At 42.2% G+C, this 27,605-nt stretch overlaps 1 protein-coding gene across 2 annotated transcripts; it reads right to left on the reverse strand.

Moving 5' to 3' along the window:
- sap30bp (SAP30 binding protein) lies at positions 1 to 24,496 on the reverse strand. 2 transcript variants are annotated; one of them, XM_053342003.1, is made up of 10 exons: positions 24,403 to 24,496; positions 23,723 to 23,832; positions 22,126 to 22,170; positions 18,543 to 18,582; positions 13,021 to 13,109; positions 10,324 to 10,415; positions 10,092 to 10,204; positions 9,946 to 10,004; positions 9,196 to 9,286; positions 1 to 641 (listed from the first exon to the last, which is right to left on the reverse strand). In XM_053342003.1, the coding sequence occupies exons 1-10, from the start codon at positions 24,494 to 24,496 to the stop codon at positions 463 to 465; spliced, it is 912 nt and encodes a 303-aa protein (XP_053197978.1). In that variant the 3' UTR covers positions 1 to 462. The 2 variants fall into 2 exon arrangements, with proteins under 2 accessions (XP_053197978.1, XP_053197977.1); XM_053342002.1 differs by having other exon boundaries at positions 1 to 644.
- Positions 24,497 to 27,605: the final 3,109 nt, after the last annotated feature.

A 27,605-nucleotide genomic window follows, 5' to 3' on the forward strand; every position in this document is an offset into this window, starting at 1 on the left:
TCCATTTATTCACCTTATCAGTAATACATATATGTACAAGAGTAAAAAAACCTTACGTCATGAAAAAAAAAAAGAGCTGGAAAAAAGAATGGGACATGTCGAGCTATTACACAAACTGTTACAGGAGGTGTGAAAATACTGCACCGTAACTATGGATAGAAAAATAAACTATTTCTCAGAAACTGTATGTACGTGTATTTTTTTTAATGTTCTGATGTCTTGTATCTTTACCCTAACAACTGTTGCCAACATATTAAAAACAAATATGGACTAATCCTCGGCTTCAGCGGGAGCGGGAGATGAAGGGTGATGTGGATTCAGGACATTTCCACAGTCGGAAGGCAGTTGAGTCTTTAAATTAGTCCGTCAGTATCAGAGGGAGTTTGTAGGTTGAGTTAGAACCTTTCACATGTATAATGAGCACAGGGACAAACGCTTCCAGCTTCGTGTCAAGTCGCCGTTTCACTGTTTCGCTTTCTTTAAGATGGTTCCCACCGCCGAGATGACGGTTGTCTTGGTGCCGCTGGCGGTGGTCGTAACCGAGACGACAGCCGGGAGGGTGGCTGTGGTGGTGATGAGGGTGGGTTGGGCCAGGGTGACAGGGATGGCGGAGTCCCATTTGCTTTTCCTCTTCTGGGCGTCTGCTGGTGAGAGGGAACACAAGAGGAGGAGGAGGAAGAGGAGGATTAGAAACTCAGGATTTAAAAGCATCCTGAAGTCAAATCAGCTGACATCGCTCGAATTATCTAAACCGTTTTCCAGCTTTCCAACGATGGAAGTTATAAGACTGTCTCTTAAATTAACGCCTTTATGTCTATGAAAATATAGGTTTCCCTGTTCCCTGAAGGCAGACGCATTCTCAAAAAGAACAAGTTAAAACGATGTATCCTCCCACTGCTTTAGAAGGCAAGTTTTTACAGCTGAACGACCACATTCAATGTCTGGTTGTCGTAGAGACTTGATAATCGTATAAAAACACTAAAAGTGACAGATGTGTGAAAAATGAAAGCAAACTTAAAACCTCTGCTTCCTTACTTACCTCCGCATAGCTAACCAATCAGAGCCTGAGGTGATTGTGATTGTGGGACTGTCTGTTATAAAGGTTACAGTGATTATCAGACGCAGCCACACTAATCCTGACATCAGACAGGTGTGTGTGTTGAGGATGGTTTTCTGACATTCTTCGACGGTTCGACACGCAGTTTTGTTGGAGCATGCTGGTGCCCTAAATATTATATAAAAGGCTCTATTTAAATATGACGACATTGGTATGCTCAAGTTATATTTGGCACCTGGGGCATGAGCCGGTGAACTGGAAAATAACATATTCAGTCAAATTTTGAACATTTGAGATTATTTCACATGGCCAGATTTCTACATTTCTGTTGTTTCATCGGTGTGACGTGGCAGAAAGGTGTGCCATTTGATTTCAAATGCGATGACAGTTGATAGATTACTCATCACGGTCAATCAATAATGATCAAACTGCTACCACACAGTCCCGACGAAGCAGATTAGCTGCGTTTATGAGTGTTATAGTTTTGATAAATACTAATTAAGGATGTTTTCCTTTTTAATCTTTAAGTTATTGTTTATTTAGTAATGAGTGTGCAGAAGATCACTCGGCCCGCTGGCGATCAGCATGTGGTGTTCACGTGATGCGATGTTCCGCACCTATCAGGTCTCTGATCACCTGGCTGATCAATTGTTATTGCTGCTCACAGAGAGAGGACAGTGAGTATCGGAGCAGTGGAGCCGCCGCAGTTTGGAGTGCGCTATCGTAGTTGGGACTTTTTGTATTCACCTTGTTCATATTCCTTGTGTGCGTCCATGAGAGAGTAAGTAAACAGTTGTTTATTTGTTGTTGATGACGTGTGTTGATGTAGCGGTTTATTTATATCAATACTTTTAAGAGCACGTCTGGTTTATTAATGGGTGACAGCGGTGTCATAGTTAATTGTTTATTTCCTGTTGTCCAATCGGGATGATAAATAACTCACGGTGATTAAGGGACCGTCACTCAATTGTTATCAGTGGTGTGTGTTTAATAATTGCATTATTTACTGTATCAATATTATCTTTATTGATATTATATATTGTGTGTTTTATGCCACATTTTATGTTTAATAATCATGCATATAATTCATTTCTGTTTATGTTTCTTTTAATTCTCTGTGTAGAAACCATGCAGAATACATCCAAGCATCAGAGAAATAAATGAGTGGCATGGGCATAAGTGTGTGAGTCCTTGATTGACATTATCAGACAGCATCACAACTGTTCTGGCAGGACAGCCTGTGGAGATTGTGGACATAGAGAATCATTCCCTTCATTCAGATATCTTTATTCATCACCTATTTTACATGGTCCTTCGAGCCGGATCTGCAGTTTCCACAGTTCAATCATGGCTTTTCCTGATAATGTCCGTGCACGCCGTGAAGTTCGTCAACCTCGTTATCTGGACGACTTCCTGGTGGATCTTCCAAGACGTCAATTACCTCAGTCACACACACTCCATGACCACTCCCACGAGGGAGAAATCAACCTTCACGAATCACCTAAGCTGCCTCATGATGGACTAACACCACGGAGCGCTGTTCCAGAGGTGGTTTTGTCAGCACTAAAAGAGATGAAAGAGGAGAATAACCAACTCAGGCAAGAGATGCAGAACCTCATCAGGGTCCTCACACCACGACCATCAGCTGCATCTCAGCCTCAAGCCTCAAGGTCCAATGCATTCACCTATAAGCACCGTCATCAGGCAGAGGACTATGGCTCCTTCTTAAAGGCTCCAGGTCTAGGTTGTACATCCACCTCCACTCTACCACATTATAGTGTCCAACCTATCAGCTATCCAGAGGATGACCTGCAGGATGTCCCCTGGCCGGAGCCATCTTCCTCAGCTCAATCCCATCCAAGCGATGATCCATTCCCTCCACCGCCACCGCCAGTGTCGTATCCTCCCGATGGCTGGGTGTCCACACCTGAGTATGTAGAGCCATATACCAGTCCTCGTAAACCACCTGCTCACCTTTATCATAAAACAGAGGATCAATATCAGTGGCCACCTGCAGACCAGAAGGAATGGAGGAGCTACAGTCAACCACGTTCTCCATCCCATCAGGAGACCATATATCGTGGACCAAAGCCTCAGATTCCATGCTTCACAGCAGAAGACCCTCGTCAGTTTGCACGCTTAAAGATATCACTCGAGAATATCCTACCTGAAGATGCTACTGAGAGGTTCAAATATCAGATACTCGTTGATCACCTCAAGCTGGAAGACGCCCTCCTGATTGCGGACTCTTACAGCAATAGCAACCAACCTTATAGCAAGACCATGGCCTCTCTGACGGAGCTTTATGGCCAGCCTCACAAATTGGCTTTACAGCGCATCACTGAGGTCTTAGCTGAGCCTGCCATCAAGAGTGGTGACAGTAAAGGATTCCGTCTGTTTGCACTGAAGGTGAGGGCGCTAGTTGGGATGCTTGACCAGCTCGGTAGAGAGGGAAGAACAGAACTGGAGTGTGGGTCTCACATCTCCCGCTTGCTGTCCAAGCTGCCACACGACCTAAGAGCACAATTCAAGCGTTTCATTAACCCCCTTCGTACACCTATTCCTACATTGCTGGATTTCTCAGAGTGGTTAGAGTATGAAGTCCGTGTTCAAGATGATGACATACTGACTCATCAGCCCCAGTCGATGTCAGAGGGGCGGCCAGACCGGCCGAGAGGGTTTAAGCCCAAGCAGAAACCTGTAGCCAGCTCTACCACCGTTCTCTATGAACCTGCAAGAAAGGAACCAGAGCCTCCTTCACTGTTCAGAGCTCAAGTGAACAAACCAGATAAGCCCAAGAAGTATTGCCCCTTTTGTGATGATGTTCAGCACTATTTCAATCAGTGCACAGAATTCAAGAAACTCACGAAAGAGCAGAAAGTAACTTGGATCAAAACAGGCAAGCGGTGTTGGAGATGTGGAAGAGATCACCAAGCAGCACAGTGCTATCTCAAGGCCAAATGTCAACAATGTAACAAGACTCACCTGGAAGTATTACATGAGGTCAATTCATCTTCAACCGTCAGACCAGAGAGACCAAGTCCAGAGCCGATTCAGCCAGTAACATACTACTTAGACCCAGCCTGGAGAAGTAGTTGCGTGCTGCTGAAGATGGTCAAAGTGTGCCTCTATAACGGCAAAAGGAGGATCGAAACATATGCTATCCTGGACGACGGGTCGGAAAGGACAATTCTCCTCCACAATGCTGCCAAAGAACTAGGACTCCAGGGACGGACTGAGAGTCTGGTACTGAGAACCATCCGTCAAGACACCAGAACTGTGCCAGGCAGGTCTGTGTCATTTTCAGTATCTGCTGCCTCTCATCCTCGGAAGCATTTCCGGATCCATAAAGCTTTCACAGCAACTGAGCTTGGCCTTTCTAGACATTCTCATCCCGTTGAAGCTCTCCAGAATACCTACCGTCACCTCAGAGGTCTTCCCCTCCACTCATTCAATCATGAACAGCCATTGTTGCTCATCGGATCAGACTATCCTCACCTTATCACCCCAGTTGAACCTGTGCATCTAGGACCACCAGGCGGACCAGCTGCACTGAAGACACGCCTTGGCTGGACACTTCAGGGGCCTGCTAAAGTTCTCATGCACCAGCCCTCCACTCCTCAGTGCCTGTTGACCAACACCTTATCTCCATCTGTAGAACTCCTGAGTCATGTGACTAAACTCTGGCAGATGGACGTTCTACCGTACCAGAACGATAAGCTCAACACACGGTCAAAACAGGACACAGCAGCAATCAAAGCACTGGAAGATAAGATCACTAGAGTGGAGGTGGACGGTGTGCAAAGGTATGCAACCCCCCTGCTGTGGAAGGAAGATGCACCTCCTCTCCATTCACCTAAGGAGGCCGTGCTAGGTCATTTGCGCGGGACTGAGAAACGCCTTTCTCAGGATCCTGTCAAAGCAGATACCTACAACAGGGAGATTAAGAAGTTGCTGGATGCGGGTTACGTCGTCAAGTTAACCGCTGATGGAGCACAAGCCAAGGTTAACTCGTGGTACATTCCTCATCATATGGTCCATCATAATGGGAAGGATCGTATTGTGTTCAATTGTTCTTTCTCATATCAAGGTGCAAGCCTCAATGAACACCTACTTCCCGGTCCCATATTAGGATCCACTCTGCTGGGGGTGTTACTCCGGTTCAGGGAGTATCCGGTGGCAGTGTGTAGCGACATAAAAGGGATGTTCCATCAAGTGCGTCTCTTGCCTGAGGACAAGCCCTTCCTCCGGTTTCTCTGGAGAGAGATGGATCGCAGCGCAGCACCGGATGTCTACGAGTGGCAAGTATTGCCCTTCGGGACAACGTGCAGTCCATGCTGCGCCACTTTTGCGCTTCAGAGACATGTCCTAGATCACAGTAGTCCAAGTGAGGACATCCGTCACTCTGTTGAGAACTGCTTCTATGTAGACAATCTTCTCCAGAGCTTCATCTCTGAGCAAGAGGCCAAGCAGCTCATCACAAAGCTACACCCACTCCTCCTTTCAGGAGGGTTTGAACTACGCCAGTGGGCTACCAATGTTCCTGACATCATCAGTCACCTGCCATCAGAATCAAGAGCAGAGAGCAGTGAACTGTGGCTATCACTGGACGGAGCCGACCCACCAGAGCGAGCTTTGGGGCTGTTGTGGCACTGCACGTCTGATACCATCACTTACCAGACTCGTCAAATGGAGCATCACCAACCAACGATGCGCAGCATCTATCGGGTCTTAGCCAGACAATATGACCCTCTTGGCCTGCTTATCCCTTTCACCACCCGAGCCAAGATATTGGTGCAGCGTCTCTGGAGTAAGAAAAGAGACTGGGACGATCCAAAGTTGCCAGATGATCTGCTCCAGCAATGGCATTCCTGGGAGAGTGAACTTCAGCAGCTCCCTACTATCTCTCTGCCTAGATGTTATGTTGACCTTGTGACAGACATCTCAGCTTGCACTCAGACCATTCACGTCTTCTCAGATGCATCGGAGAAAGCTTATGGGGCTGTAGCCTATCTTCGCACAGTGGATCATGCAGGTAATATTCAAGTGGCGTTCCTAGCTGCCAGATCCCGTGTTGCCCCAGTTCGTCAGCAGTCCATCCCAAGGTTGGAACTCTGCGGTGCTCACACTGGAGCACAGCTCGCTGCAGTCCTAAGGAAGGAGCTCAGCCTCCAGATCTCCAGCATCACCTATTGGACGGACTCCACCACAGTCCTGAAGTGGCTGCAGTCACAATCTTGTCGCTACAAGGTATTTGTTGGATCCAGAGTTGCTGACATTCAAGAGCTGACTGAGGATAGTCCTTGGAGATATGTCAGTTCTGGAGACAACCCTGCTGATGATATAACTAGAGGGCTGGCTTTGTCACAGCTCCTAGGTCACAACCGGTGGAGCCATGGACCTCTATTCCTAAGGCAAGATGAATCATCCTGGCCAACCTTTCCAGACATCTCCCTGTCAGAGGACCCAGTTGAACTGCGTAAGGCTAACTTCTGTGGACATGTCTCAGTGATTGCTGATAAACCTTTGCCTGACCCTAGCACCTTCAACAACTTCAAGGAGCTGCTTGAAGCCTCAGTCCAGGCAGGTGATGGGGCGGCCACCTCCTCAAGCCCGACAGCAGAGGACTACAGACAGGCTGAACTGGCACTCTTCAGGAAAGTGCAGGAAGACTGTTTTCCGGAAGAGTTCGCTCTCCTGGTCTCCCAGAAACCAGTCCCTAACAGCAGCCGATTGCTTACATTGGCACCTGAGTATGACAAGGAGGCTCAGTTGATCCGCGTCGGGGGTCGTCTTCGCAGATGCGATGAACTTAATCGAGACACTCGACATCCAGTCGTACTTGATCCCCATCATCACATCACCAAATTGGTCATTCAAGATTTCGATGGTCGCCTCGCTCACCCAGGACCAGAAAGAGTCTTTGCTGAGCTGCGCAGACGGTTCTGGATCCTTCGCGGAAGAGAGGCTGTCAGGAAACATCAATACCACTGCCCTGAATGTCGGCGATGGCGCAGCAGTCCAATCATCCCCAAAATGGCTGACCTTCCACCATCCAACTTGCGACTCCACCGTCCAGCGTTCTACTCCACAGGTGTGGACTGCTTCGGACCATACCTTGTCAAGATGGGGCGACGCACAGAGAAGAGATGGGGGATAGTATTCAAGTGTCTAACAACTCATGCTGTGCATCTTGATCTACTAGCCAATATGGACACTGACTCATTTCTGATGGCCCTTCGACGCTTCATTGCAAGGCGAGGGAAGCCCTTCGAGCTATTATCGGACCAGGGTACGAATTTCAAAGGAGGCAGCTCCGAGCTCAAAGATGCTTTCACCTCACTCTCACCAGCTCTGCAGGAACAGCTTGCTAGTCAGCAAATTCATTTTCGGTTCAACCCCCCATATGCACCACACTTCGGTGGTTCTTGGGAGCGAGAAATCCGCTCTATCAAGTCTGCTCTACACACCACACTGGGGTCTCAGAGTGTCACAGAAGAAGTCCTGAGGACAATACTGATTGAGGTGGAAAACATTGTTAACTCCAAACCTCTCGGTTACACCTCATCGGATGTTGCAGACTCAGATCCAATCACGCCCAATATGCTCCTAATGGGGCGGCCTGACCCTTCCACACCACAGGTCATCTACCCACTCACAGAGCTCCTCAGCCGTCGAAGATGGAGGCATTGCCAAGCCTTGGCTGAGCAATTTTGGATCCACTTCATCAGGGACTATCTGCCTTCCCTCCAGACTCGTTCTAAGTGGCAACAAGACACGGATGACCTAACAGTTGGGACGATTGTTCTCATAGTGGACCAGCAACTACCACGTGCTCTGTGGCCAGTAGGGAAAGTTTCAGCAGTCATCTCTGGTTCTGATGGTAGGGTGCGAACCGCACAGGTCCAAGTTAAGGACAAAATGTACACACGTCCAGTTGCTCGGCTCATCAGACTCCCTGCACTTCCTCAAGATGTTCCTGGCTGACTTTGGACTGGTTCAATTTTGCTTTGCAAAATTGGGGGCGGCTGTGCAGAAGATCACTCGGCCCGCTGGCGATCAGCATGTGGTGTTCACGTGATGCGATGTTCCGCACCTATCAGGTCTCTGATCACCTGGCTGATCAATTGTTATTGCTGCTCACAGAGAGAGGACAGTGAGTATCGGAGCAGTGGAGCCGCCGCAGTTTGGAGTGCGCTATCGTAGTTGGGACTTTTTGTATTCACCTTGTTCATATTCCTTGTGTGCGTCCATGAGAGAGTAAGTAAACAGTTGTTTATTTGTTGTTGATGACGTGTGTTGATGTAGCGGTTTATTTATATCAATACTTTTAAGAGCACGTCTGGTTTATTAATGGGTGACAGCGGTGTCATAGTTAATTGTTTATTTCCTGTTGTCCAATCGGGATGATAAATAACTCACGGTGATTAAGGGACCGTCACTCAATTGTTATCAGTGGTGTGTGTTTAATAATTGCATTATTTACTGTATCAATATTATCTTTATTGATATTATATATTGTGTGTTTTATGCCACATTTTATGTTTAATAATCATGCATATAATTCATTTCTGTTTATGTTTCTTTTAATTCTCTGTGTAGAAACCATGCAGAATACATCCAAGCATCAGAGAAATAAATGAGTGGCATGGGCATAAGTGTGTGAGTCCTTGATTGACATTATCAGACAGCATCACAACTGTTCTGGCAGGACAGCCTGTGGAGATTGTGGACATAGAGAATCATTCCCTTCATTCAGATATCTTTATTCATCACCTATTTTACAATGAGTATATGATACTTTTATGATTTGAAATCAAGTTTTGAGGGCTCTACTTAATGAGAATCGTGACCAGTAGCCCTGATTGATTTATTGAACAATAAACTAATAATTATCATCATGTATATATACACATGGCCTTGACCTAGATCATTTTTGTGACCTCAATATTGCCACACTTCTGATTAGCAGTAAGTTATAAAATGATCTTCAAATGACAATATTATTGTGTATCGCGATTATTTCCGAGACAATATATCGTCCAACAACAGTCGTTATCGTGACAAGGCCTCGGTATCAGTGTTGTCACATTCACAGCTGAACCCTTTGACGCCAGGTTGCTGTGGTGGGAGTTTACCTGTGGCTGTGGTAGTGGTGTTGTTGCTGGTGGTGGAGGCTGCAGTGCTGGAGGGGTTGGTGCCCTTCTTCGTACCCGTGACGAACTCAATCTGTGAATATTAGAACACGGGTTACATTTCCTGTTACTGTTACTTAACCAACACAATCAACAAGCGTCACGACTGCTGGAGCTCTAGGGCACATTAACACTACTTACTAATCAAAGGGAAGAAAGTAAGTCATTCCCTTCTTTATTTCTCCACTGAGTTTCCACTGGCTACATTTCCCAGTAAAGAGTAATACAGCTGCTCCTGCGGTCTACATGTTCATTCTAGTCCAGGTTCTAACTGCTGGTAGAATGTTGCTGCTACTGATGACAGCAACATGTGTATCACACTGTTTTCTAGGCATGTGTGCATGTTTCTAGGAGACACCCAACACCTTTTAGTCACTTGTTTAATCAGGGATAAAAGAAAAAAACAGCTGACAAGCTCAGGTGCTTTTCAGTCAATTTCTACTAAAGGTGTTTACGTTTACGTGGAAACCCAATGGGCATGACGCTGAGGTACAGAGAGGAAGGGGTGAAGGGTTTGGCCTGAGCTGCACTGACAAGAGAGCAGAATTTGGCAATCTTATTTCTGCGTGTGTCTGACGAAGGAACGTAAAGTAGAAATGAACTGCAGCTGGTGGAGACTTGCCCCTGACGCAGCACTGACAGCAGATCAATCTACTGTTTCTTTTTTTTTTCTCATTTTCTCCTCGCTCTCACCTTGGTCCGCTCTTTCTTAGCTTTCTCCAGTTTGTCCATCTCCACTTTCTGGGCTTTGGCTGAAACAGTAAACAGGCATACATCAGTGTCTGAGCTGTTATCACACAGAGCTGCGAAGAAGAAGAAGAAGAAATAAACTGGCTCACCTAGAGCTTCGTAGTAAGAGTCTTCCGACCAGCCGTGAGGGTCAAACATGTCCTTGGGGTAGTTGGTTCCCAGTTCGTCTATACTGCAGAACTGAATGAGCTTCTCGTAAATACTAAAAGAAAAACACAACATAATAAGACACTTGGAAACATTTGTGGTTGAGTTTCTTTTTAATGGGCAGAGAAAATGAATGAGATTAAGTCTGGTTTTGTTGGACGGGTGTGAGCATACCTCGGGTTTCTAAATTCTTTCTTTTTCTGGATGTGGCTGTTTGTGTCGAAGTCTCCGTGGAGCTTCCTCTCGTACAGCTTGTGGATCTTCTCCTGTTACCAAACAAACACATTGATTAGAGGACGTGAGTGGACAACGGATCACCTCTTGCCGCTCTTCCTCTTCCTCCGCACACAGGGTCAGTGTGAATGGGGGTATTGTGTATAAAGTTTCTGATACCTCGGAGAAATATTTGACAACCAGGTTCAACTGAGCCACAGTGAGCTGGCAGCTGTGGGCAGTTCACAGTGATAAATGAGGCCTTCCATGGAGCAGGATGGAAGATGATAATATACAGACCAGCAGAGTTCATCAGTGACAACATATGAGTCGTACTACAATAATCATTAATACTTTTTGTATCCAACACCTCTATGGTTAATGTTTGGTTACATTTACGCAAAAGAACAACTTGAAACTAACAAATCTATATAAATTAGACTATTTTTAAGTTTATCTTTTTGAATTTGTTTGGCCCCTAACTAACTCCTAGAGCCAGATGAAGCATCTACAAATGGCTTTTTGTGCTACCAACAGTCCAAAACTCATATTTAAAGTCCCACTCCACTCAAAAATGTGTTGTTCTTATTATGTCACTTTACTGTTTATGGCTCACTGTGCAGTATGTTTTCACATCATATGCTTAAAACCTGTTACTACTAGCAAATAGGTTGTGACATCACAGCCAATCATGGTCCAGCATTCGACTTACATAAGTGTGTTGTGAAAACTTCCAATGCAAAATAACTGAGAATTGACTCACTTGACTTAAACTTATGAAATGATAGATAGATTTTGGATTTTTGTTTAATGAAGAGAATTTTTAACTACTTAAGTGAACTTATATTTGAAAAAATATATATTTTAAACGTGTGTGGAGGGGAACTGCTTTTTTATATTATTTTTTTTCCTTTAGTTGATCGTCAGCGGCATAGAGGCTGACAGGAAACAAACGAAAGAGAAAGATATGACATGCAACAACGGTCCCCTGCCAGACTCAAACCAGGGGCATTGTGGGTATGTAGCATGATCTTTAGAAAACATAGCAAACTGGCATACAGTAAAAATGTATAGATGCTCCCATAGTCACTTTAAGAAGTTAAAAGTAGGAACATACTGGAAAAACTAAATTTGATGATAACTGTATTTACGTCCTAAAGAAATGATCACATAATCAAAATAAATACAGTGAAAAATCCCAGATATCCTGGAAGAACAGCGACATGCTTCCGAGAAAGTTTTAAAATCACAGGAAATCCTTTAAACCCCGGTGAGCATCGACACGATGACAGATGCCGACACTCTCCTACAGGTTAGATGTGAGGCTCGGGTTTACTGGCAGTCAATGAGATGCACTAAAGTCAAGGTCAGGGGCATGATTGCAAAACACATTTGGATGGTTTATAACATGGCTACATTCCAGTGATGGTGAAATGAGTCAAAGATAACATTCATAGAGTTGAATATTAATTTAAAAAAAAAAAAAAAAATAGTGCATGTTTTCTCCTCTGTGACCTGAGGGCAGGGATATCCAGGCTGTACTGGCTCGGGTGAATCATCACTTCTTTTATCTGATAGGTGTGGGAGTGTCAGCCCAGCGGGGATAATGCTGAGCTGTTCTCTTACTAACTCAGCCTTGTGTCCTGACCTGCCTGCTGGAACAAACCTTACCTGCAGTTTAGCCTCACTTGCTCCCAGCAGCAGCAGCAGCAGCAGCAGCAGCAGAGTGGGCAGTGATACTAAAATGAATAGTAGATGACGCTGTGCTGTGCTTTAATTACAGGGCCCAGTCTCAGGATTTATGCAGCCCCCACAATTTATTTCTAAAGCTGCTCAGTTATTTGCTTGGCGAGGAGAACGGCTAATTTTGGCTGCGTTTGTAACAACACGACTAGTGTTGATGCTGCCTGCCAGTCCTGAACTTTAACCTTCCTGACGTCCTCCCGGGTCAAATTGACCGCGTCTGTTTTGACTGTTCCTTCTTTCCTACCTTCCTTCCTTCCTTCTTTCCTTCCTCCCTCCCTCCTTCCTTCCTTCTCTCTTTCTTTTCTTCCTCTCTCTTTCCTCCTTTCCTTTCTCCATCACCCTTTCCTTCCTCCATCCCCCTTTCTTCCTCCCTTCCTTATGTCCTTCCTTCCTCCCTCGTTCCTTCTTTCCTTGCGTCCTTGCTTCTTTATTACTTTCCTCCCCCCTACCTTCCTCCCTTCCTTCTTTCCTCTGTCCTTCTTTCCTTCCTTTCTCCCTCCTACCTTCCTTCCTTCCTTCCTCCCTCCCTCCTACCCTCCTTCTTTCCTCCTTTCCTTCCTTTTTCCTTGATGATAAATCTTTATTATGTAGGAGGATGCATTTACTACCTGGAATAATGTTTATCCAGCATATATAAAAACAAGCTTCTAGATATGGTGCAGTGATTATCTGGAATATTGGACTAGCTGGAAATCATCTCAGAAAAAAAACTAACATGTGACTGTATCAACACATCACCTGTTCTGCTCTGCTCTCATTAACACACATAACTGTGGCGTTTGTGGTCATAAACTGCTTGTTGGGAGATGATAACAGCAGTTGAGATATTGAGATTAAATAAACAGGAGAAGCTCTGCAGTGAAAGTGATGTAGGGTCGGTGGAGGATGGGGATGAGGTGGTGGTGTGTCTACCTGTAGTTGGCTGGAGCAGCGGCCGGCCGGTTCGGGGGGGATGCGGATCTCATCGGGCGACATGTTCCTCACTTTCTCTGAGAATAACGCTGGCGAGAGAACACAGAGAGAGAGAGAGAGAGAGAGAGAGAGACGTGAAACATGAGTCTTTTTTGCCTGTTTTCACTTGAGCTTTTCTGCTCTGTCTACGCATGTTGGAGCAGGAGTAAGTGAGAAATGTATGTAATAGATCTGTTTATAGTGTCTGAATCGACTGATGACATATATGAAGGATTGTGGAGAGTGAACGGTTAATGAAACAAGGGTTCGCTGCGAGTTAAACTAACATTCCTGAGCACCTTGTTGTTCGCCCGTGTGTGTGTGTGTGTGTGTGTGTGTGTGTGTGTGTGTGTGTGTGTGTGTGTGTGTGTGTGCCAGTTGGGTTTTTACAGGGCCAGTGTGGTATGAGGAGTGCACGTCCCTGGCAGGGAGTGGCTGTTGTTAGGGCTTGTAAGGAGAAGGGAGGCTCCTCTCTCCCCTCCCCTCTATCCCCTCCCTCTGGGCCCGTCCCTTGTTTGTGCTCTCCCTGCTTTCTCTGACTGCAGGCCAGGCATTCTTCAGTGTCACTCTACATCGCCGATTAGATGAGGCGGTCTTCAGCAGTCGTTAGGCGCTGTCAATCACGCTGTAAAAATAAGTGCTGGGAGTTGTGTGTGTGTGTGTGTGTGTGTGTGTGTGTGTGTGTGTGTGTGTGTGTGGAGTGTGCGAATGCTGAATAAACGCAGGAGCTCGTCTCTGCTGTTGTTCTGCGCTGATCGCGGGGCGAGTAAAAACACGACTGGACATGAAAGGATGGTTTTCTGAATTGCCGTCTTTTTAAGCTTATCCTCGCACCTTACCTTACAAAACACAAGAGGAAAATTCCACAATCTGCTAACGATGTAGACCATCAGTAACCTTATGCTGGTGTTTTCACTACTTTGATAAAACATCTACTTTTTATCAACTTCTCGTACAATAACATAATTATGAACATGATCTTGATCATTTTTTTCCCTCAATATTGCCACACTTCACATTAGCAGCTAAGAGGCTATTCATGTCACATTGGCTAAACAAGTAGTGTCCTCCATTCCTCACTGTGTACATCCTGAGTGCAGACTGCAGAAGAATTAAAGGTAAATAACTCTGTCCCCAACCATAATGACAGTCTGTGTTTATACAGAAGCGTAGCACCCACTCTCCAATCACACACCCCACCACTGTTGCATTATTATACTATTATATTATCATTATATCAGTGGTTTTTCTTCAGATGACGATAATATGGTTTATCGTGATTATTTCTGAGACAATATATCGTCTAGTAAAAGTAGTTATTGTGCCTAGATCAAGCATTTTAGGGGTTTGTCTCATTCTAGATGCTTCAATGATGTTCATTTATTTTAATTAATCTCTTATGAGCCTCTAAGCTCATGGGAGGGGGGGCACTGATATATTATCATTACATCAGTGGTATAAAATGATCTCCAAATTACAATAATATTGTTTATTGCAATTATTTCTGAGATAATATATCTTCCAACTAAAGTAGTTGTTGTGAGAGGTCTACTTTCACTTAAGATGATGATCATTGTCTCATTGATTCATTGTGACAATGATCTGTACTGCGCAGAACAATTTACTGTTGGAAACTGTAGCACTTTGAGCTAATAGCTAACGTCAGAATATAGACATACTGTCACAATGCTAACATGCAGATGTTTACAAGGTTTACAATGTTTACCACAAATACCACAGACAAATATCTGTGCTTTGACCTTAGTCCTAATCTCAAAGCAAGTATCTGTTAAATGCAACTTTGACCTGATGATGTTGCTAGCTGGAAGGTCAGTGGGTCATTAAAATTAGTAGAATTCTTCCCGAGGGGAGCATGTTTGTACCAAATGTCAGGCTAACAGATGTTGAAATATTTCGGTCTGGACCAACCAGCTGGAAATTGCTATAAATTCAGTCACACTGCTAACATGGCTAAACATAAATTTGTCGGTGGACAAACCACGCAAGCTACCTCACACATTATATATTGGCATTTCTGTACTGAAATGTCTTGTTAATCATTAGCTTACATAAAGACCAATGAAATACATCTCCAAAAAGCTTACAATGTCTTGATTCATTGGAGCAGCTGATTTATAGGTTGACATTTACTCAGCACTTTTTATGGTACCACCAATATTGGAAACTATTATGTAGTAAAGACTGGCATTAGAGATTCCTTATCTTTGTTTACTTTGTCTGATTTAAAGCCAAATGTTTGTTTAAACATTTGATGTCTGTTCTATGAACTTTTCTACGTGACTGACAAAAAGATGACGAGAAATGGAGCTTGTGTGAAGAAGAGCAGGTATCAGGATCAGTTTTGTCCTGATATAGATATGAGTGGTGTGTGATGCTTTCTCATATACTGCTATGCTCTTCCCAGCTGTCCCTTCCCTGCAGTATCCCTTCTGTTTTCCCTGGTCTGCTGATCATGCAGGAATACAGACTCACACATGCGGATACTAACTTGCCAGCCTGATTTTCCCTCATGTCTGGAAAGTTCAGATGAGGAGCAGCACCTCCCCCTCCTCAGACTGTGCTCCATAGCTGATATGGGCGAAGGAGGAGCGGGCAGGGCGTTGCCTTGTTGGCTAGACACTTAAGTAACACTGTGCGCAGGTTCACACGCATTTTTATACCCAAAAAATGCAAACACGTATGAAACTACAAGGCCATAAATGGTGTGTGTGACTAGTCTGAACGCCTCATATTTGAAAATACTTTAGCTTCTGACAATAAAAACCTGACAAGGCAAGTCCAATGAGTCATTTCATTAAACTCTCTTGCAAACACACTGACACAGACAATTACACACTGTAGCTGAAACAGGGATTTAGCATTGTGGAAGCCTGCTAATCCGCTCCAGACAACAAGAGATTTACTTGATAATTTCACAGCCTTGTTGGACAAACTCTTAAAAACACCAAAATAAACTGTGCAGGCTCCACAGTAACAGTGGAAGTGTGACTAAATCGCAGCCTGTGTGATAAATAATAAAGTGATATTTCCATATGAAAGCGGCACGGAAGAGCGCGGAGAGACGGAGAGTAATAAGCGGACAGAGAGAAGATTATACTCTTCCTCCGAATTAGCATCTGTCCTCCCGAAAAAACAGACCAGAGTCACAATCTGTGCCCTCGGGTCTTTTTTGGACAGACAATGTCCATCCCTTTAGTGAACAGACAAAGAGCTGTCTTGAGCCTGCTGAGGCCTTTTGCCAGACGCTCTGTGACATTTACTGACAAACAAGACGGAGGAGCCGAGCTGTGCTGCAGGAATGTCAAATGTCCAGGCGATGTGAGTCACACACACACACACACACACACACACACACACACACACACACACACACACACACACACACACACACACACACACAACGGTAGAGTGATGCTTTTCCTTTCCTTTGTCACTCTTTTTTTTTTTTTTTATAGCTGCCATAAGCCTGAAAAATGGAACATGTGGACAGAAGCTACAGCTGTCTCTCCTACAGAGCGTGCTGGAGGAAAACCATGAGACAGGCGGTTACCATGGCAACAGACTCAAATGGCATTAGAAACTCATTTCCAGACGTTCCCTATAAAATGATTTCTCAATGATTATAATTAACACGTTGTACTTTCATTAGCATAATCAGCACTTTCCTCTGTTACCCCTGCAGTTAATGGATGGATGAGGATGAGTGCTGTAAATGAAACAAACAAAGAGAGAGAGATAGGGGGAAGTGTTATTGCCATGGGTTTATGGTTTAACAGATTGGTGTATAAAAAAGGCCACTCCCTGTAACACTCACATCCTGCCTGATCTGACGCTGGCTTACACATACACACCTGTGCAGGTCAGCAGTTACTCACTAACTACTTCCAGCTTCCTGTCTTTTAGACCTTCATCAGCCGCCTGTCAATCGAGCGCCGGACAAAGAGGCTTACACAACTGAACCAGGTCTAATTAGTGAATCATTCATCTGCTCCACCCGAATGTTACGAGGAAAAAGGAAAAGTTGGATTCTCAGTCTGGCTTCTAGACACACCCAGAAGATAAGCGTCATAATATGTTTTCTGTTTATTGAGGGTGTCATTTTTTTATATATTTCTTATAATCACCAAAATGAAGACATGATGTCTCATCTACTCAATAAAAGTGTTACTTATCTACTTATCTGCTTGTCTGAGTTTAAGGTGAGCACTCTCACGACATCGCATCTCATCTGAAATCTCAAGTTTGAAACATTGCCTCTGGATGTGTTTTGATAGAGAATATTCTGCCGACTCAGCATCGGCGAGAGGCTGAAGGCGACACGATTGAAAATGAAAAAAAAAACAAAAAACCCAACAACAAACATAACTGGGGGTGTGGAGTTAGAAAGAAGTGAGGTTACTGTTGGCGGCTGAGTTGCATTGTGGGTAATGTGGGTTGCTAGGTTATTGTTAGGAAGAAAAACAAAAAGATGATATCTCTTCCTTGCAAATGTTGACCCTTTTTTAAAACTGTCTTGAAAGTGCTGAGTCAGTGAAGAACTACAGTTAACATGTCTGGAGGCATCTTTAAAAATGACTCACACATTCTTTTAAGAAGCTGTATAATATGCAGCAAAGACAGGAGGCAATAGTGCATTTGCTGGGGGACTATTTTCAGTGGCGGATGAATCCACATTTGGTGCTTTAGTTAACTTAAAAAAGAACTCCTGTGATTGGTTCTACTTGCATTGGAGACCACTGATCACCTGATTTCCTCTTCACTTTTTGTTAGTGATCCCTATTTCTCTTACTTTGCCTATGATCATTTACTTTAATAACATTTCCAGATTCCTTCCAAGTGCAGCTTGCTCACTCTTTCCACAGAGCAGTAGGGAGTGAGATGTATCCAGATGGGCTGATGTGAGCCCTGGTTGGAGGGAAAGTAGGTCTAAGAGGGAACCTGAAGCAGTTTCATATTTCTATATATTACCCTTAATTTAATGTTTTTATGTGTTCTTATGAGGTGTGCTCTGCTATATGTACAGTATTGCTGCAGCTGAAAATGAGCTAAAATGGTTAAAGTGGCACATTTACAGAAACATTTATTAATGTGCACTGTCCCTGCAACTTTAAACTAAATAAATCAAATCAAATATTGTGTGGAAAATTGAAAAAAGCTGCTGTATTTTTTTTAATTTTCATATCTGTACTTTGATAGCGCATCTTTGAGACAATTAAATAACGTTTAAAAAATAATTAAAATGTGTGTTTTCAAAGTAATGAAGCAGCCAGTGTGACTGAAGGAATGAACATTATCAGCCCTTTAATACACAGCCTTCATAAGATCAATGCAGAGAGTTGCTTTTGGTCTTTTCAGGGGATTTTTTGATGATAAGAACAACACAGAAAACCTCCAGCTTTATCATTCACACAAGACAAGTGTGTGTATGTGTGTGTGTGTGTGTGTATGTGTAGTGTACTCACCAACCAGCTCATTGGGGTCTTTCTTTTCCGCCTCTGGGATCTATTAAAAAAAAAGAAGAGGGAAGAGAGAGAGGAGGGGAGGGAAGAAGAGAGAAACAGAGAGAGAGACACATTGGGATATTTAGCTCTTCTTTTGTTAGGAGAATCCTCTACTGTTAGTTGTTGGGAGGAAACATAAACAGTGGTCGACATTGTTGGAGTTTGGTTAATTACAGTGGTTTACATGTGGGCTGGTGAGACTAACTGTCAAAACACTGTGAGTGCAAATGTTCTGCTGAAAGACGTTCAACTCCTGAAACCTAAAGCGATGAAATATCAGGTGCTGATGCAACAGACCTGTTGTTCCTAAGAAACGCAAAGCAGAGAGAGTAAATTCAGCCGGTTTCCAGTGAATGCTTCACTCTGGCAGGAGGAGGAGGTGTCTTGTGTAGCCTCTGAAAAATATGCTGCCTGTTGTGCCAGCGCTGTGGGCATAATAACACAGGAACACAGGTTCGGCACAAAAAAGGGAACAGTGCTGTTATTCACGGGCATCCTGCCGTCGCCTGGCAACAGCGCGGGTATATCAAAGAATTTGTCCTGAAGTTTTGAGGGGGGGGGTGAATCATGAGGTGGAGGAGGAGGGAGGGGTGAAAAGATGTGTAGGCGCTGGCAGGAATCCAAAGCATATAAATAAATTAATAAATAAACGGCACCTGTTGTTTGAGACCGAGCCAAAAATAATAAATGGTGTTTTATTTCACTCTCGATGCTGAAGTTGCCGTTCACATGCAGGTCAAAGGTCACAGTGAGCTGCGAGGATTCAGCGTCTTCAAGGTTGTTCTTTTAATAGAGGATTTTAATTAAAAGCTGTCTGAGTGGAAATGAAAAAGTGGCTTAATTATTAGCACCGGTGTTACGGATCACTTCGTTTTACCATGAACTTCTTGTTTTTAACACTTCTGATATGTAGAGAGAATATTCAACTCATTTTCTGAATACCTAAATTAATTGTATACATTTTGTTTTCATACATACCTGAAAATATTCCTTTTTTTTTTTTTTAAAGAAGCCGTGCGACTAACTAGCAGCTTTTAGTAATATTTTGACAAAAATAGCAAAAAAAAAACCCATCTCCATACATGATTTGCAGGATCTGAGACCACAGCATCAAAATATCATCATCATCCATTCTTACTAACCAATCATGTTTCTTTGTCTTATATAAACACAGCCACATCAACTTGTAACCACACAAAAAGCACTTCTAGTAAATTACAGGAGAAAAGAGAAAGTCCTATTTGTTTGGTTTGGGATGAAAGTGGACATGTTTTAGTATACTGCAATCTAATAAACCACCACCTTAATCTCCAGACTCAAACATCAAGTTCAATCACAGCATTACAGTGTGTCAGATTATACAACTGCTCCTGTTTTTTGGGGTATTTTAATGAATATTTTCAGCACCAGACTGGAATAAAGATCTGCTCTGTGTGTGGTCGTTACCTGACAGCTTTATAAAAGACCACCTTTGTTACATAACTGAAGTGGCCCTTCACAGAGCGAGCTGAGCTTACCTACTATGACAAGTACCACTCAGCCTCTAAAAACAGGTTGCATAATGTCTTCTGTGGCTGTAGAGGAGCTCTCCAAAAAGTCAAAAACAATAGCTGTGATGATGAGTTATCTAAGCTAGAGGTGCATGATGAACGCTTTACCATAAAGGCTGCATCATAAACAGGAAGTGTGTGGTTTAAAATAAATAGGAATTCAGGAGCTAGGTAGAGCCTAATGAAAGATGCTGCCTAGTTGCATTATGGGAAATGTAGGATCCAACTAGGCCTGTCGCAACAATGATGTTAAACCTCTTATCATACAATACTGTAATTATCAGCATCATCATGTCTATATATGGACTTATTATATGATACATGATCATTTTCCCCCAACCATAATGGCTGTCTGTGTTTATATAGAGGTGTAGCACCCACTAATAGCACTATATTATCATTACATCGGTGGTATAAAATTATCAAATGACGATAATATTGTTTATCGCGATTATTTCTGAGACAATATATCGTCTAGTAAAAGTAGTTATTGTGCCTAGATCAAGCATTTTAAGGGTTTGTCTCATTCTAGATGCTTCAATGATGTTCATTTCTTTTAATTAATCTCTTATGAGCCTCTAAACTAAAATTGCTGCAGTGCCCCTTTAAATACATCACAGTAACTCACTGTTGTTTCTCTCATTATAAACCCTACAACAGCTGTTGTGTCGCAGAGAAGACAGATGGGGATGTGATGCATGTTGACAGTATCTTAAAATTAGATGATAAAAACATGAATCAGCAGCGGGGGGGGGGGGCGGGGGGGCTCAACACCTCCTTACTCATCATCACACCAACACTATTATCTGCAATCCAACAGTCGATCCCACATCCGTAAATACAACCATCAATCCAAAAAAGAAATAAATATTCAATTCACTATGAAGTAAAACATGGAAAGTGTATTTTGGCTTCATCTAACTTTCACTAAAAAGGGCTGGGACTATATTGTAAAGCTTTCCTTGGTATTCTATCATTCTGGTCACATGGGTCCCGACTATTGTGTAGTAACCTCCTTATCTACAGTTAGCCAGAACTCTATCATAACACAAACAGGCAGTTGCTATTGACAGCCAAGATAAGATAACTGTAAAGAAAAATAAATCATAATAAAGTCTGGGTACAATACATATTTAAGAATGTCTATCAACCCCTAAAGGCTGAATTCAACCCCACTAAACAAATAGAAAACAAGTACACTCATTATTTCTTTCATTTTTTCTACAAACACAGCTTCAGAATGCTCCATATATGTTGATTTGTGCATTATTGAGAGATTAAATATGATGACACATGGTGTATCGATAATCATATCACAAAATTCTCACTTTGCCACTGCTGTTATCTGTGTTACATGACTTGGTAATCAAAGTACATTAAAGTCTCTAAACAGCAGCTTATGGTGAGATTAGGATGGATGAAAGCACACAGCCTCTGACTTTATTGTTGCTGCTTGTTAGGTTTGTGACTCACTGTACTCCTCCTGTGCTAGAGAGCAGGGGCGAGAAGCTGGCACACACACATATACAAACACACATGTACTGTACACACACAAGGTGGGGTTAGTATGGTCCAAACAGTGTGCTTAGAAAATCAGCACTGTTGGTAAAACTCTTCCCTTCAGAAGAGATTTAAGTCTCAGAGCATACTTTAAAGTACGAGTCACTGTCCAGGCTGAACCTCCACCACACACACACACACACACACACACACACACACACACACACACACACACACACACACACACACACACACACACACACACACACACACACACACACACACACACACACACACACACACACACACACACACACACACATATATATAAATATAAACCCACAGCACCATCTATAGGGGAACATGCTTCTTCATAGCGTGTGCTTTCATTTAAAAAAACAAAAACAAAACAAGTGCAGGCCCCTTTTTGCTTAGTCCCACACACACACACACACACACACACACAATCTCATACCAGGTGGCTGTTCAAATACCTCAACATCATCTGCGTCCCTCCCCTCGTCTGATTCCTCCATTTCCTATGAAAACAAAAAAATGCAGAGGGTTAACACTGGGAGGGGTCAGGAGGAAGAGGGGGGGGGACAAGCAGCACCCAGCAGGTGACTGAAAAACAGTTTTCTACCTCTACTTGTACTACTAAGTCTTTTCTAATCTCACAAAATTTGAAACTAGAACAGCCACAGATGTCAGGATCCATCTGATATTAAATATATGGTGTTTATTAGCAGTGAACGCATCAGTACGGACAGACACCATAACATATCAATACTCTGATCAGTGTGATAACACTGTTTTCACAGTTGACTCATGTATTATGATAAAAGTGGCCAGAAAAATAAGAACCCTAGTACACTTTCATTTAATACAACATGTGAAACATACGAATACATTTATATATAAACTAAAATATACATTTGATTCATATGGAGGTTTGAAAAGCAGCATGTTATACTGATGTAAACACACATCTAAACACATTGTTGTGAAGTATTCATCCCTGTATTAGACGAGCTGTCAATCAATTTGAGGGTGTTAGAAGTTTTATTGGTTGTGTTTTTTCATTATGTTGGTTGATGGTTTTCTTGATTCATAAATGTTACTGTTGTGTCTATAAAATAAAATAAAAACTAGTTTCTTAAGTCAAAGGTGACATCATTAAATGTGTTGTGCAAACCTACAGATATTCCATTTGCACAAGTAGGAGATAATCCTCACATATTAAATACTGGAACCAAACATGATTATTGATTATTAAGAGTTAGATTGATCAGGTAATTCAGCTGTACTTGGACGATCCTATTGTCACAGATTATATTTGTAATATCGGATATTGTGGTATCACATAAATGTAGGGCTGAACATTTCAGCATCGTGATCCTTTTTTAACAGATCTGTCTGCTCACACACACACACACACACATTATTTTAAACTTCATTGGCTCTCTGTATCTTTTAGAATAAAGTTTATTTATTTATTTGCTGTTGTTTATGGCATTGTATTATTATTTTTTCTCTGTAAAGAACTTTGAGACACATCCGTAGTAAGAAAGGTGCTCTGTAATTTAAATGTATTACTACTAATACTACTACTAATAATAATAATAATAACAATAATAACAATGATGCTCTCTGCTTCACAGACATGGTTGGAAGGTGGGGATAAAAGCATGTTCAGAAGCAACCTGAGAATATGATGCAAGTATATTTTCTATGGTGGGAAATGTTTAGATTGAATGAATACTGGATTAACAACTGTAATAATAAATCACAGCACTGAAGTCAAGATATCCCTCACCCCACACCACTACGATCATACACTGATGTTGATTTGTGATGAAAAACTCATGCAGTAACACCTCTGGACTGTAATACAACACAGCTACAGCTACAACCATGACCACAAAACAACCCATCATGAACATGTCAAAGCCCCCTCCTATTCTTTAACACCACACACCCACCAACCTTTGTTTCTCTGCCCATTAAAGACACCCAAACCTCAGCTGGATGGTCAGTAGACATAAAACCTGGTGTAAAGAAATGTGTGTCTTCTAAACTCTAAATACTGACCGAGTTGCTCTCTCTGCTGTCTTCATCTCCGGTCACTTTGTCTTCGATGTCCTCAGTTCTGTTCAGGTCGTCTTGATCGTAGCCGTACACCAGACCAACAGTAGGGACCCCTGGTGAAGAACATGAAGGGATCACACTGATAAAGGAATCATATGAGATAACTCCAACAGAGAGAGACACACACACACACACACACACAACACTGGTAGCTGGTAGGGAAATAAGAGGGAGTCAAAGTCTTGGTTGAGTATATAAGTCTTACCATTTAAAAGTCTGCTATTATAGTTTTTCTATACATACACTGCCAGAGTACTCTACACTTCAAAATAAAGCACAGCATTACATTAATATGAGACTGAGAGGAAATGAGTCCAGTGAGCCTACAGTAACACAAAAGACCTCTGTTGTTAAAGCCTTTTTTACATTAATTGATTTATAATACCTTAAACCTCCCACAAAAACAAACATGCCCCTGCTGGAATAACTCCACATGCCTGCGCTTTAGATTTCGGTGTTTTTTTACGAACAACTAAACACATCTTGAACCTTATTTTGTAGATAGCTAGCAGCAAGCTAGCATTAGCCACCATATGAAGTTCCGGTGTTTTAATCGCACAGAAACAAGCAGCAGTTTTAAGCTGCTGTACGCAAACTCAACGTTTTAAGTAGTTATTAAATACCTGATTCTGATTCTTCGGGGTCAGAGTCTGGCTCTGAGTCGTCTCCATAGTCCGCCAAAGAGGAGAGCAAAGCACTCTTCTTACCGCTCGCCATTGCGTTTATGTGTCGCATAAACGTCCGGTCGCAGAGTATAAACGTCATGAAACTGTACCGCGTAAGCACCAATGTCGCACCGGGACATGTAGTCCTTATGTAACACCGGAACTTGTAGTCCTTTTTTTATTAATTTTATTAGCAACACATTAGATTGAGATCAAAATACAGATACTATAATAAAATTCCACAACGATACATAACACACTATAAAATAAATAAGTATTTATTTATTTATTTTTATTTTTATTTATTTTATTAGTTTATTTGTCAGGGACAGTGCATATTAAGAAACATATCTGTAAATATGCCAGAATTAGCCCAAAGGCTAGTTTTCATCGGTTGTCCCTGGCCAGGTGTGAGTTGGCAGCCTCAATAAGACAGGTTAGTTACAATAAGTATATAAAACACAGGGTGACATAAGCAGCACACAGTAAAAGCAAAGCAAACTACGACTGAACAAAGTGACAAACAAACAGTTACAGAGCAGTTAGACAGGAGCAGCCATAAGCAAGAACTAATGTGAGCTAAAATGGACATAAGACATAAGAAAAACAAGTTCAAGAAACATGATAAAAATCAAACAGGTCAGGCAACAAGACATTTTGGCAGCAAACACAAAGACAGACAAGCAGGAACAAGTAAAAACAGGTAAAACATATATGAGCGATAAGGCAGCAGTATTAGCAACAGGTCAGGTCAGTAAGGTTATGGGTTTATCCAGAGTAGTGCTAGTATAACTTTAAAAAGTGAATAAGCAATATTGCAAACCAACTAAAATCATCTAGAAATGTTGTCCTTGATGTTTCTCAAGAGATGAGATGTCTTTAAAGCTGTTTTGTTTTTATATACTTTACAGACAGAATCATAGAATATCTGAAGCTCAATGTAATACACGTTTTTTTGTTTGAAAGAAACTAAAGAAACGGAGCAATTTGATCAAGTTATGGGACATATAGGATAGTCCCTGTGTTTCAGATTCAGAATTCCTAAACCTCCTCTTCATCATTAATCTATCAAGTTAGACATGCTTTAATAGCTACTTGTGAGTCTTATGTAAATACGTTTAGTTTTTCTATGCCTTTGTATGTCTGTAACTGTGGTAGTTGCAGTTTTGAAACTACATGTTTTTTACAGCATTAAAAGATCATTATTATCGTATACCAACCTGCCACTAGAGAAATATAGGAAGATTACTGTATAGAAGTTTTTTATTTATCTATTTGGAGCTTCATTGTAGAAAACAGAAAACTGCTGTCATATTAATGTTATTCTCTTTTTTTCATATTGGTAGGATTTATACTATGTATTATTTGTTTCATACTATTTATTGTTTGTTTTTATTTATTATTCAGACTGTAATGTGTCTACTTGTGTGTAGTTTTGTGTTACTCTATGTGGTTATGTTTACTGTGTGTACCACTGAAGACATCTCATTTCATTGTACATTGTGCGATGAGAATTAAGGCATTGAAATTGAGATTGAAATTTGTTATGACTATTATCTGAGATGATCCAGCTCTACACCTAAACCCACTGAATCATACTTGCAGAGACATTTACTCTTCTTCACATTATTATATTGACTTTAATACCTCATAAAAAAACATTTGATGTAACTCTTTTGTCTTGATTAATTTCGGAAGACGCTCAACTTTAACAACAATGAAGCATCTTCAAAATGAAACCACAAGCAGCTTCCTGTTCAGTCGGCGCTGATTTGTTGCTTTGCAGGTCAAAAGACATCTAGATGCTGGCTTAGAACGAGGCTCAATTTAGTTACAAGGTGAAGGTTCATAGAATTCTGAGTAACTGCTGATTAACACTGAGTTTTTAAAGTATTTACATATCAACTACTATCTCATAAAGTGTTAATTCAAAATAGGATGAACAGATTCTCATGAATTATACTTGAATTTGACAAAAAGGTTGTTACACAATGAGCTTAAGAAAGTAGTAATATACTTTATTGCAAATGTTTCATAGTGTTAAGTGAAATCTGCATCATTTTTATACTTTTTTTGTTTAACCAGAAATATGTTGGCACACAGTTTTGAAGTTTTAGAGCAGCTGGTGTGTTGTACTGACCACAAAGCCAAGTGGATTTAATTTGAAATAAAGTGGTCCCACTCTCCACTGCAAATACAGACATTAAAATCAGCAAATAAACAACTCTAAATCTTTTCATTTAATTCCAATTTAAATTGCAATCTTACAAAAGTTGTGACAGCCTATATAGCAGTGAAAAATCCTATGTCCAATCTCTACCACATCTCAAAAACAACCCAAGTGCCACGACTGGTGAATTTAGATAAATCCTCCATCTAGTCAGTTCCTGTTTAGATCACACCGTCCTTTGACTTCTTCGGCTTCTTCTTCTGGATCTGTTCCTCTGGTGTGCAGCAGCATCCGTACAGCAGCGAGAACACCACCAGAGACAGAGTTCCCAGCACGAACAATACGATGACCAAGAGGCCTCCCAGCGCCCACGGCTCGTTATGCAGACGATACAGTAACCACTCCACCCAGTCCTCAGGCGATCCTGTGGTGGGTTTCTGCTGCTCCGGTGCACTGCACAGGGAGTGATGAACCATACAACAGCTCAAATGGAGAACAAATCTTGATACTGGTGGAAGTAGATAAGATCTTATGTATGCAGAACCCATTAGTTCCCTCTGACAATACTTTCCAGAGCCACATTATCTGCTGATGATCTAAAACCGCAATAAAACATTTCAAACCTGCCATGTTTTTATTTTTTTATATCAGCCTGCTCTGTATAAACCTGCTGATGTAGAAAGCTATTGTCACCCAACACATTCCTGTTCAAAAACTCACCTCTCCATGGCCGTGCGTCCCACTAAATGATCCTCTCACGGCTCAGCGACTCCCAACAGTGATTATAGTGTGCAAGAGCAGATGGCTGGCGACGCTTCATCCGCTAGCAGCCCTCAAACTGTTTGAGAATAGCCCAAACATTTCTGTTTACTTTCAGTTTGCAGAGAAGACACTCAAGAGGCAATGCAGACTGGGGCGGCTCAGGTTCCTGTTTTTCAGGTGACTGCAATTAGCTCTGTGTGGACACGGCAAAGTAACAGCAGCAGCTCCT

This window comes from Scomber japonicus, chromosome 20 (assembly GCF_027409825.1).
Source record: "Scomber japonicus isolate fScoJap1 chromosome 20, fScoJap1.pri, whole genome shotgun sequence".
Lineage (NCBI taxonomy): Eukaryota > Metazoa > Chordata > Actinopteri > Scombriformes > Scombridae > Scomber > Scomber japonicus.

Excerpts from the sequence above, each read along its gene's own strand:
- sap30bp (XM_053342002.1), bottom strand. The coding sequence starts at position 24,496 with ATGGCGAGCGGTAAGAAGAGTGCTTTGCTCTCCTCTTTGGCGGACTAT. Across the intron at positions 18,583-22,125 it reads GGGACGCAGATGATGTTGAG|ATCCCAGAGGCGGAAAAGAA; the intron begins GTATTTGAACAG and ends TTTTTTTAATAG. Across the intron at positions 10,416-13,020 it reads GCTGCTCCAGCCAACTACAG|GAGAAGATCCACAAGCTGTA; the intron begins GTAGACACACCA and ends GTTTGGTAACAG.